Here is a 12,178-nt window from a genome sequence, read left to right as displayed (position 1 = left end):
CCCTCATATAACTCATTATCACTAATTCCACTCACGCTCCTCCTACCTGTTCCACTCTCTACTCTCAAGACTTTCGTTTTATTGACCTCTCTGCTCTGGCTTCTACCCTGAACTCTAACCTCTCTTCTCTCTCCGAGTCTGACAATCTTGTCAAATCTTACAACTCTATACTTTCCTCCTTAATAGATACATATGCCCCTTCTCCATTCTGTCATACCCGCTCCTCTAAACCGTGGTTTAACTCACAAACACGCATCCTCTGCACTTGCTCCTCTGAAGGACATCTTCAAGACTCTTCACTGATCACCTCTCTCTCTACAGATCAGCTTGTCTACTGTTCTACCTCTCCTTAAACTCTTTTCCTTCACTGCCCCTTACCTGTGGAACTCCCTCCCACTCCGGTATACGCCAAGCACCTCCTCTCCTCACCTTTAAAGTCAAACCTAAAAAAACACACCTTCTGACTGAAGTATCTCAATAGCCTGGGACTCGTTGTTACTACCCCACACCCACCAAGGCACCCATCAAACATCGTGGTCAGCGACTACCATCTACTGCCCTACTCCTTCACCTGCTGCCTCTGCAAGTCTCCTAACATAACTCCCTGTAATGTATGGTCTCCTGTAAAGCTCGGCGTACATTGGTTTCGCTATATAAATAAAAAAAATATACGTACATACGCAAGTAGCTGATTCAGTGGGCCCCAAGGAAAAAGGAAAAAACACTCATTGGTCACATGACACCAATAAATAAAATGTGTACGTTGTGGGCGATTGAATATTTCAAGAGGAAGAAAATCATCCCGGCGAAAGGGGTTACATATATTATTTTGGTTTTATGTGCTACATCGACACTGGCTTCATCCTGTACTTTCTCAGGGGGGATAGAATATATGGCTTTAATTGAGGAAGAAGGTAGTGAAAGGGTTAAACCCCATTAGTTGCCAAAGGCTATATCTGGCCCCTTTGACAACAAAAGGGTTACAATCCCCCCCCCCCCCCCCTAGCCCATTAGTCTTGAATCATTCCCCAGGAAAACGGTGTCAAAACCTAACTCACTCCCCCCAGGAGAATCCCTGCACCTCCCCCCTCCCTGCGTTACAGGCCCCGCTACTTAATGTCTCTTCCAATCTCCAGGAGATCCCCCAGCAAAACAAATCGCTTCTCCTGTCTGGCAATTCTGACAAATTGTAAACCTGGCACTTACAGCACCCCACGATGCCAACAGCGGCTTAAAGAGGAACAGTAATGAATTGTTAGGTAAGTGACGCCTTGCGATATATACCAGATACTCAGGGAGCAATCAGCTTATTGAGATTACTCTTAGGAATGTACAGCTGCTAAGCAGCACATTGCAGCAGCTCGCGGCAAAGTCACCATGGTCAGGAGTGCAGGTGATAGAAAAGGTACAGAGATGTCCATCCTAAAATTCATCCCTCTTAGGATGAAATTTAACTAAGGGCAGTGGCATGCTACATGGGTCACATTGGTTACATAGGTCACATTGGTTACATAGGTCACATTGGTTACATAGGTCACATTGGTTACATAGGTCACATACTGTAGGGCTGGTTTACTTTTGCTTTTCAAGATTTTCCCATTTATTTTCTATCTGTTCTCTGTTTGCAAAGTAATTCTGAAGCCGTCATTAATCAAACAAACCACTTGTAGCGGATATGCTTGAATCCAGTGTTCCCCCGAGAAAAGAACAACCTTCATTTTTCACAAGACACAAAGAAGTACAACGGTTACTTTAAGGGTGATTGAATTTATAAAGCAAGTCAAAGTGCACCGATAGGTTAAATAAATAAAAAAAAATAATGTAAAAAAAAAATCTTTGCTACGGGGAAAATGCCATTTTAAAGGCAGTCCTATTGTATGGTTTCCAAAACTAACTTTTTGGATGTTTTTTTTTAAATGTTATTTTCATTTTTTTTAAAATGTTTTATACTACAGCTCACAAGCCTGAGCTCCGTGGCCGAAGGGGAAAGGTTACCCCGTGATTGGAAAGCGGCAGCGGGGATAGATTTCCATGAGCCCGCAATACCCAGGATACAATTCAGGGGGGCGGCTCTAAAAGTGGGATCTTCTATACTTCCGGTGACAGAAGACATCGTTTTGGTGATCTGAACAAACTTTGATGCTTTCTGCCGTTATTATTCACCTGTTTTTTTTTTTTTTTAAGCTTTTCAACAGAACTGGTCAAACCAGAACATTTGACAACTTTAGCAACCGCATACCACCGCAGGGCCTATGTCTGTTTATAGTGACTCATCTCACACCCTGTTCCACTGATTTAACCCCTTGGGACGTGGTTACACTGTCACGGGGTGTGGCACTTTTGGGGCGTCAGAAAGTTCCAGTTAAATTTTTCTAAGGGAGACGGCGTTCCGCGCTAACGCGATCTACCATGATGTGGGATGGAAGGAGGACAACTGCTCCTCTTCTGTTGCGTCATTAGCGACAAAGCGATCGCGAGGGTGTGGGTTAATGCAGGGGGTGCTCAACTCCAGTATAGGTGGCTCTCCGAATGAGCCTCTGATTGAGGAAAGCTTGAGCACCCCTGGGTTAATGGATAGAGAAGACACATGCCAAGACCCGAAGAAATGTTTTCGTTAAGGAAGATCACATTCGTTTAAAGGTGCAAGGCTTCCCCCAAATCAAATTTGTGCTAAACACATCATATCACACAGCGGCCAATAACAGGTGTTACCAGAAATGATTTCCCCTCCCAGAATCCTCTGCTGCTGGTTTTACGCCACTTTTCCTTTTCATTAACTTACACCGGGAGCTTTGATACATTTGGAAAGATCCGAGAAAGTTTTGGAAGCATTTGCAGAAATGTGGAGGGATGGGTTTTTTTTTTGGCATGCTTTAATATCGGTGCCCTGCTGTCTCTTTACTTTTTATTCTATCAAATGATAAGCAAACCGTTCTCTCACTCCCCCCGCCCCCCAGAGTAGAGGATATTGCACTTTTAAATATTTACAATATTTGATCTAAGAGGAAATGGCACCTTAAACATAAAACTATTTAATCTATGTACACATATTAATTAAAGGTCGGGGAGCATGCAGCTTCAAGGGAGCCCAATTATCCTGTAAACCAAAGTACTGTAACGGGATGCTTCTGTGAGCGGGATGGGACCGCTGGTGTTGTTCACACTCCTTTGCGGGGATCATACTCACAGACTCATGGAACTCCGGCGCAGGGACCCCGACTTCCTTTTCAAGGTGGTGCAAATGAGCAGGTCGGTAAACAGGAAGAGGGAGCGATCCTTCTTACCCCCTACAGCCTTCTGAGCGAGAGCGAGGCAGAGAGAGAGAGAGAAGTCATCCTCAGGCCAGAGAGGAACACACATTCATTACAAGATACAAGATTGTCACACTACCCCCGCCACCCACATACCTAGGGTGCCACACTAACCCCCCCCCCCACCCACATACCTAGGGTGATACACTACTCCCCCCCCACATACCTAAAGTACCACACTACTTTATTTGTAAATGTACAATTTCACCTTATTTTTTTAATGAAAAGGGGATTTATTTCAGAAAACGTCTCCCTCTACTTGTTTTAACAGAATGAATCTTGCTTTAATCTGGTTAAAATACAGTTGAAGGAGTTTAAGCCCAAAATTTAATACATGTAATTCTATTATTAGAACAGGCGCAGGACCACAACTTTTTTAAATCCCCTTTGACCACTGGACATGTATAGATACATACATATATACAGATATACATAAATACATACATCTACATACAGTATACACACATACACACAGATATACATATATACATACGCACAGATATACATACATATATAAACATGGTCATTGTCCAATTTAAGAATAACAATAAGCTTTCCCCCCCCCCCCCCCCTTAGGCTCTGTACAGTATAGTACAAAATGTATTTTTATTAGAATGGTATATGTGCATTTTCCTGAAAAAAAGAAAAACTGCCTTCCAACGAGTGAGATCACAAAAGATGTGAAAACAACGGTTCCCAAACGTTTTACACTAGCCCCGCAGAAAAAATAAAAAAAAATTATTATTCCTTTAGATCCCATTCTCCCAATGTTTGGAAAGAATAAAGATTTTTTTTTTACGTAGTGAAACTTACTAATTAGGTCATTTGATGCAGTAAAAATCTATTTCTCTTCGTCACTATCTCTATTTCTGTCACTACGCCCTTCTTTGGCTTTGCCACATTGTGTAACTCCCTTCTGTCACCCTAAGGGGGGCTTTCACCAACAGCCGTGCCCCATCGGAGTGCCTGTGCTGGGTTACACTCATCTAGGATGCACTGTGCAGAGGAAAAAAAAAAGAGTGCAGCGATAGAAATATGCTCCATGGCAGGGAACGGCACAGGCTCCGAGAGGTAGAACATTAAAGGATGTAGTTAAGAGGCTGACACACATTCCAATTCACTTATATCCCCAATAAAGTTCCTGGCGAGGAATAAAATGTGTGAGCATTTTCCCTTATGTAGAACAGGTTTCTGTCAAATATTGGCGACACGGAATTTGAGTGTGTGTACATTCTGCCTAGGAGGCCCACTCCAAGTGAGTGAGACTGGACACGGCTGAGTTTGGGCGATGGATAGGCCACCTCTGGGCTGGGGGATTGCAGAGTTGGGGGGTCTAAGGAAAAAAAACCAAACAAAACAGAAGCGATCTTACCACTTCTGCCACCATCTCCTGGCGCACAAACCTCCGGAAAGGAGCCTGGAGCTGCAGACAGAGAGAGAGAGAGACGTGAGGATTTATGAGGCAGGGAAGAGACTGCCAGTGTCGGAGTTAGGGGGTAGCAGGCTCGGGTACAAGTATATCTTTGGGCGCAACGGCAGGAAAAATGTTAAACATGTTTCTGCCCAGTGTGAGTTACGAGGCCAATGCTACTTGCCACATCTAATAAAGTATCAGTGTGGTGCGCGTAATGGCAGAAACACGTACATCCTCCATGCCTTCGATGTGGGCCTCTATCTCCTGCAGGATCCTGGTGTCCCTCTCGGCCTCCTCTGCGCTGCGCATGCCCTTGTTTATCCTCTCCGCCAGCTGCTTGATATTTCTCTGGGCGTCCAGCAGGCATGGGTGGTCTGGGTGGTCCTCGGGCGTATGCTTCAGCAGATCCTACAAGAGTGATATAAAAAGGGGGGAAATGGAAGAGAGGGGTCCCATGGATAGATGCAGTCCATTCCCTTTTGAAAGCCCCGGTGGCATCTGAGCACTTTCGTCTTATCCCAGCCACATACTTCATGACCAAACCCCCCCCCAGCAGCGTAGAGAAAACACAGATGTGCGGGGTGGTTTCAATCTGGCCACTATTGTGAGCTTTTGATTAGAAATGAACCTGCACCACTACAAGTTTGGAAGAAGTGAAATGCGTCGTCTATTCCTTGGCATCTGTTGCATTATACACCAGACGAAGCGCGGCACAACCGTTTCTTTGTTGTTGTTTTTTCATTTTCTGCACCACGTGGTAAACTAAAGATACAGCAAAGAGCTGGTTAAGTGGAGCTCAACCTCAAGCGCAGTTGTCTGTCTTTGTACTTTAAGGTAAGATAGAAGGGCGGATTCAGGACGCGCGACACAGACCTGCGTGGCGGCAACAAAGAAGGGTGCATTCTACCACCAAAAGCTAAGCACGCCCTGCGAGTGTGCAGATCGAAACGCTTTATAGCTCACCAGAATCACACGCACGTGGTGGGGAGGGGGGGAAGATTTGGCCACTTGACAAATTTGGATGCTTTTCAAGGTGACTTCAGCAAAATGTGGTGTCTTGTTAAAAAGTCACAAAGAGGGGTTTAAAAATGCTGGGAAAGCAACCATCTGTGCGCACCGAAACAGTACGCAGCCAGCTTCCGCGACCTCGCAAATCTCTTCGTGCACTTGTGCGGGCGTTTGCAGGAGCAGACGGACATCTTTGCACTTTTAATCAAGCGCAAATCCTTAACCACTTCACCTCGCTTCCTCCAACACGGTCCAGCAACATCAATAGCTTGATGAAGTGTCCTACTCTGCCAAATGTGACCGGTGCTGGGACGCACGCTGGAAGATTACTGGCCTCTATATATGGAAAATAAATATATATATATATATATATATATATATATATATATAAAATATGGAATGTAAAAAAAAAAATGTGGGATTAAACAATAGCGGATTAATTCAAATTAAATGACAAAATAAAAATAAGGATGCCGGCTCTATACTCTCTGTCCGCTTGCAAACTGTAAGCTGTTCCTTGGACATAAACACAAACGAGGTTTCATGTATAAGGAGCTTATTCTTCAAAGCCTTTGGCGAGAAAAAAAAATAACCCAACGAGTTTCAAAGAGACAACGTGCTGAAAAGCAATAGATTTATCTAGAACCAGAAAGCTACATAGTAGAATATATTTTAGACTTTATAAAGTGTAAGTAGCGACCCTTCAAACAACTCTGTTTTTCCATTTTATTATTACATAATGGCAAAGAGAGACAGCCGCTTCCACGAGCACGAAACCACAGGGTTAATTAGCAGTATGCAACAGCCTGAAGCAGTGTTTTTCAACCGGGGTTCCTAGGAACCCTTGGGTTACCCCGGGCATCATTAAAGGGTTCCCTGTAATTTTCAGGTCATTTTAGAATTGTACCAAATGCAGAAGAGGTTACAAAGCATCTGATCACAGATGTGCTTATTAGAGAGGTTTGTGAGTTCCTCAGAATTTCACATGCGTCCCTCGGGGGGGGGGGGGGGGGGTTCACCTGTGGCCCCCAACTGAAGCAGTTTGCTCTCCCTCTCTCCCCAATGCAGAGGAATTGGAGATGTTGCTGGGGTGGGTTGTAGCCTCTTCCCACTCCCGGAGTTGCCTAATGACCATGCTAATCACTAGTTCCCAGTGTAAGGAGAGCAGTGGGACAGTATCCAGTAGTGAGCGACATTAAGAAACTGGCTGGAGGGGCAGGAGAAGCTCCTACCCACGGCTGCAAAGTCCCTTCTGTCTGTGCACTATATATGTATATATATTTATGTGGGGAACGTGCGCTTGAGGTACATTGTGTTGCATGCCACTGGGATATAGGCATTTGTGGGAATTAAAGCTGAATGTGCAAATCTGTGTACATCAGTATAGCAATGAGAGAGAACAGTTACATGTCCTCAAACCTGCTTCACCCTATGGTCACACCGCATACAGTGCTCCCACTGCAGCCAGGGATTCTGGGTAGTGACATGCAAGAGAGTGCTCCCACTGCAGCCAGGGATTCTGGGTAGTGACATGCAAGAGAGTGCTCCCACTGGAGCCAGGGATTCTGGGTAGTGACATGCAAGAGAGTGCTCCCACTGCAGCCAGGGATTCTGGGTAGTGACATGCAAGAGAGTGCTCCCAGTGGGTCACTTTTGGCTTCTTATCCACTTGGTATATTGGCGTGTCTGTGTTTAGACTGTATCAGTGGGTCTGTAAATATATCCCTGTGTGTTAGGGAGAGGGGTGACAACGCATCAGATATTGGCACTAGGGGTCAGCAGCTACAAATGGCAGGGGCTCCAGAAATGTGTTACTAAGTGTCCCAGTGTGTGTATATATCAGTGTGTGTATAACATATCAGTGTGTGTATAACATATCAGTGTGTGTGTATATATATCAATCTATTGCTACAGTTTGCAGCTCAAACTGCTGGGAGTATTGGCAACAAATTATCACAAACAGGAAAGTGTTACAAAGGTCTTGCACTGCTGGGGAGGTGAGCTAAACCTGCTATAGAAATCAAAGCATGCTCTGTATATTAAAACACATTAAAAATGGCATTAACGGTTGTATTTAAAAAAAAAGTATTACTGTATCTAACACAACAGATTTATTTAAAAACAAAACAAAAAAACATGTATGATATTGCATGTATTGCTTCCTTAATTTGTATGAATGCGCTGTGTGTGCAACAGCGTGTCTGTATATGTATCTATGTGTAGCACTGCAGTGAGGTTCAGGGTGACAGCCGACCCGAAAAAAACGTTGGTGGCCATATTTGCTTTTTTATGCCAGTAACTGGCACACAAAAAATGCCATGTGGGAAAGCAGGGCCAGGGTGTCCTCAGAGGCGCGGAGACTGAGGACTTGTGCTTGTTCAAGAGTTTCCTCTACGCTTCAGCAAGTCTTTGTCAGAGAGGCAGGTACTTGGCTCGTGCAAGAATCCTGCTCATCACACAGCGGCGGCTCACAGAAGAGCAGCGCTAGGCAAAACCAAGCTGCGGCCATATTTAAACTCACCACGTTTACAAACTCACAAAGAAAGGATTCAAAATTATTTGAGGCGCCCCGCGTTTTAACCACCACCAACCAGGATTCACCTGTTAACCCTTTTGCTGCCAGAGAAGCCAGAAATGCACTGCGGCCTCCCAGGAAGTGACTGGGTTAAATGTCATTACCATTGGTTACCTTTGGCCCAAAGAGGGACTGCACCTCTAATACAGCGGTGTGTGCACCGAGTAGACAGATGGGTGTCTTTTAGTTGTGAGCATATTCGTTAGCACGGACAAATATGTATTCAATAGAGTGTTTTCTAGACAAACATATAAAAGGAATCAGAGAACGGTGAGGATGCGGATATTGAGAGAGAACACATTTCGCTGCAGCAGATTCACAGAACTCACATCTCTGATTCTATCTGTAACCAGCAAGAAATGGAACACAACACAATAGCACGTACAGTACTAACATTGCTAGTCAAACGTACATCATCTTACAGTCTCACTGGGTACATTTGCGGTGGGGGATATTCAGTTTCTGAGAATAAAAAGTCTTGAGATGCTAGGCAGAATTAATACAGGTAAAATCTACTAGCACAGAGCCATGGTATGCTGCTACCTCCAGGCAAAAAAATAAATATATATACACACCACACACACACACACACACATATATACAGACAGACAGACAGACAGACAGACAGGACACACACACACATATATATATATGTATATATATATATATATATATATATATATGTATGTATATATATATATATGTATATGTATATATATATATATATATATATATATATATATATGTATGTATAAAATCAAAGACTAATAGATGATACCATTCTGTGGCTAACAAAATGCTTTTATTTGTGCGAGCTTTCGAGATACACAGATCTCTTCTTCCGGCGGTGTTACATTGGGTAAAGCAAGAAAGAGTTTTACTTAAAAACAGTGCATTTTGGAATGAATCTGACTGAAGCCTATCCTTCCCCCCTGTTCAGTATGCGATTTATGACTTAAGGTGTTAAATGGTCCCTGAATGTTAGTGATGTGAGAGTATGTGTGTGTGTGTGTAACTATAAATTTATAAAGCGCCCAGTGTATACAGCGCTTTACAAAAAGGTGTGTGTGTGGAAGTGTATACCAATGGTGTTGGTAGGTGTAGAATGTAAGAGGGTGTTGCATTACTATTAATGTGTGTAGATTATATGTTGTCCCTATTGGTATATAGGGATAGAATTACATTGTAAAAAAGTATGTGTAAGAGACAGCTGTGTGTGCGTTCATATAGCGCAGTATGTATAGACATGGACTTTAGCACTCATGGGAAGAGAGTTCTCTTGTGTCAAGGTAGTGACTCATGAAGCTGTGGTCTCGGTTTAGGCCACCGCTAAGTGTCCCGAACAGTTGCATACATTTGTATTCATGCAACTGTCTCTCTTTCTGTGTTCTAAGATTACCTTTGAGTATGGCCACCTTCAGATCGTCCATCTTATGGCCAGAGTCAGAGAAATGTTCGCAGACAGGACTGTCTCTTGTTCCGCGTGCGATGCTGTGGCGATGCAGATTCATTCTCTTGTTTAGCCCCTGCCCTGACTCACCTATGTAGTAGCAGCCCTCTGGGCATTTCATGCACATGATGAGGTACACAACATTGCTGGAGGAACAGGTGAACCTTCCGCTGATTTTGTACTCCAGATTCCTGTGTAGTATTTGTATTGTGCCTGCTGTGTGGAGCATTGCGCAGGTCTTGTGTCCTGACATGGTCACTATAAATATATAATCTGAGTGCTGTAAAATTGATACACCATTGTTATACAATCCCCCTCCACATACACCTGTATACACTGTGGGCACTATATTAATTAAGATTTACACAGGTACGTACACACATCCTTACATCACAAGCATTCAGGGACCATTTAACAACGCAAGTCATAAAACACATAATGCACAGGGGGGAGGTGTAGGCTTCATCCACAGATAACATTCCAGTTGCCTTGTTTCTAAGAAAGTTTTTTGGCTTAATCAATTGTAACACCGCCCGAAAAAGAGATCAGTGTATCTTGAAAGCTCGCACAAATAAAAGCATCTCGTTGGCCACAGAACGGTATCGACTATTTGCTGTTGATATATATATATATATATATATATATATATATATATATATATATATATATATATATATATGCAAATACAACTGTATGCTCCATTATATATATACATACATACATACATGAATACACTCACAGTATATATATTTATAGAAGAATAGGCACTCGCCGGACTTTCAGCGAGGAAAAGGTGAATTTATTGAAGATGTATATATGTATATATAAACCATACGATACCGTTTGAAGCACGAGATCAGGAGACAGCACTCTGGTAAGTTTGATAACAAGTTTTTGTATTTAAAAAGGACACATAAACCGACGTTTCGGTCCCCCAGTGGGACCTTTCTCCAGGTGGTGCCGCCACCACTGGGGGACCAAAATGTCGGTTTATGTGTCTTTTTCAATACAAAAACTTGTGATCAAACTTACCAGAGTGCTGTCTCCTGATCTCGTGCTTCAAACGGTATCGTATGGTTTATTATTGCTTTATGGGACAAGCACCCAATTTTTTCTACTTGCAAGTGGAGTGCCGGCTGCTTCTGTGGATTCTATGTATATATATACATATATATACACACACACACACACACACACACACACACACACACACACCCACACACACACACACACACACACTGGAGTCACTGTAGAGGGCGCCAAACTATGGCTACTTTCCCTTTGAGGAAGAAGAAAGCCGTGCTCCGTGTGAGTGGTATATATAGTGGTATATATTTACATTACACAATGCATTGGTAACAGCCCTATGTATTCTAAGCAGCACCCAGGACATAATGAAGCGACCAGCGCACATGTTTATTACTGTATATCCCCAGATTGTGCAGATATCAGACAGCTGTCACTCACAGGGTAAGACTGGATGCTGATAAAGATGAGGACTATGGTGCAGAGGGGTGAACCCTGAATGCTGGCAGTTATAGGGACCATATAACCCCTTCAGTGCCAAAGCACTGGCTTGATCCTCCGCTGCCAGTGGCCAGGCACTGCCATAATGTGACAGAGTGTGTCGCCATTAAGGAGTGTGACAGCAGCTCACAAAATAACCGCTGGGTGTAAACCAAGGACCCGACGCGCCTAACTACGCCCTGGGGTCATTTCTATGTCATTGCTTTTTCGTATATATATGTCTTTCTTAATACATTTGCCACTTTAACACCGTCTCTGTGCTCGTCCTCTTCGGGGTCTTGGTTTTATTGCTCAAAAGGTTTTAGCAGCCATGAGCAGATATGTATCCTCCCGGATCTGTGTGTGGGGAGAATCAGTGGTTGGAGTCGGTGATTGGTAACATTCAGCCATGAGCAGATATGTACAGTATCCTCCCGGATCTGTGTGTGGGGAGAATCAGTGGTTGGAGTCGCTGATTGGTAACATTCAGCCATGCGCAGATATGTATCCTCCCGGATCTGTGTGTGGGGAGAATCAGTGGTTGGAGTCGGTAATTTGTAACATTCAGCCATGAGCAGATATGTATCCTCCCGGATCTGTGTGTGGGGAGAATCAGTGGTTGGAGTCGGTGATTGGTAACATTCAGCCATGAGCAGATATGTATCCTCCCGGATCTGTGTGTGGGGAGAATCAGTGGTTGGAGTCGGTGATTGGTAACATTCAGACATGAGCAGATATGTATCCTCCCGGATCTGTGTGTAGGGAGAATCAGTGGTTGGAGTCGGTGATTGGTAACATTCAGACATGAGCAGATATGTATCCTCCCGGATCTGTGTGTAGGGAGAATCAGTGGTTGGAGTCGGTGATTGGTAACATTCAGCCATGAGCAGATATGTATCCTCCCGGATCTGTGT

The 12,178-nt window shown here is 43.7% G+C and overlaps 1 protein-coding gene across 1 annotated transcript in view; it reads right to left on the bottom strand.

Moving 5' to 3' along the window:
• Window positions 1–12,178, bottom strand: part of ARHGEF17 (Rho guanine nucleotide exchange factor 17) — a 360,267-nt gene that overhangs the window by 56,496 nt on the left and 291,593 nt on the right. Inside the window, exons 7-9 of the mRNA XM_075592723.1 lie at window positions 4,957–5,133; window positions 4,684–4,734; window positions 3,188–3,297 (exon numbers count right to left, since the gene is read on the bottom strand). Of these exons, the coding sequence (XP_075448838.1) occupies window positions 3,188–3,297; window positions 4,684–4,734; window positions 4,957–5,133 (338 nt within the window). The remainder of the gene's footprint in view (window positions 1–3,187; window positions 3,298–4,683; window positions 4,735–4,956; window positions 5,134–12,178) is intronic.

The sequence above is a fragment of the Ascaphus truei genome, chromosome 3, assembly GCF_040206685.1.
Source record: "Ascaphus truei isolate aAscTru1 chromosome 3, aAscTru1.hap1, whole genome shotgun sequence".
Classification (NCBI taxonomy): domain Eukaryota; kingdom Metazoa; phylum Chordata; class Amphibia; order Anura; family Ascaphidae; genus Ascaphus; species Ascaphus truei.
Note: the sequence above shows the minus strand (reverse complement) of the source record. Positions and strands in the feature narration are given on the sequence as shown.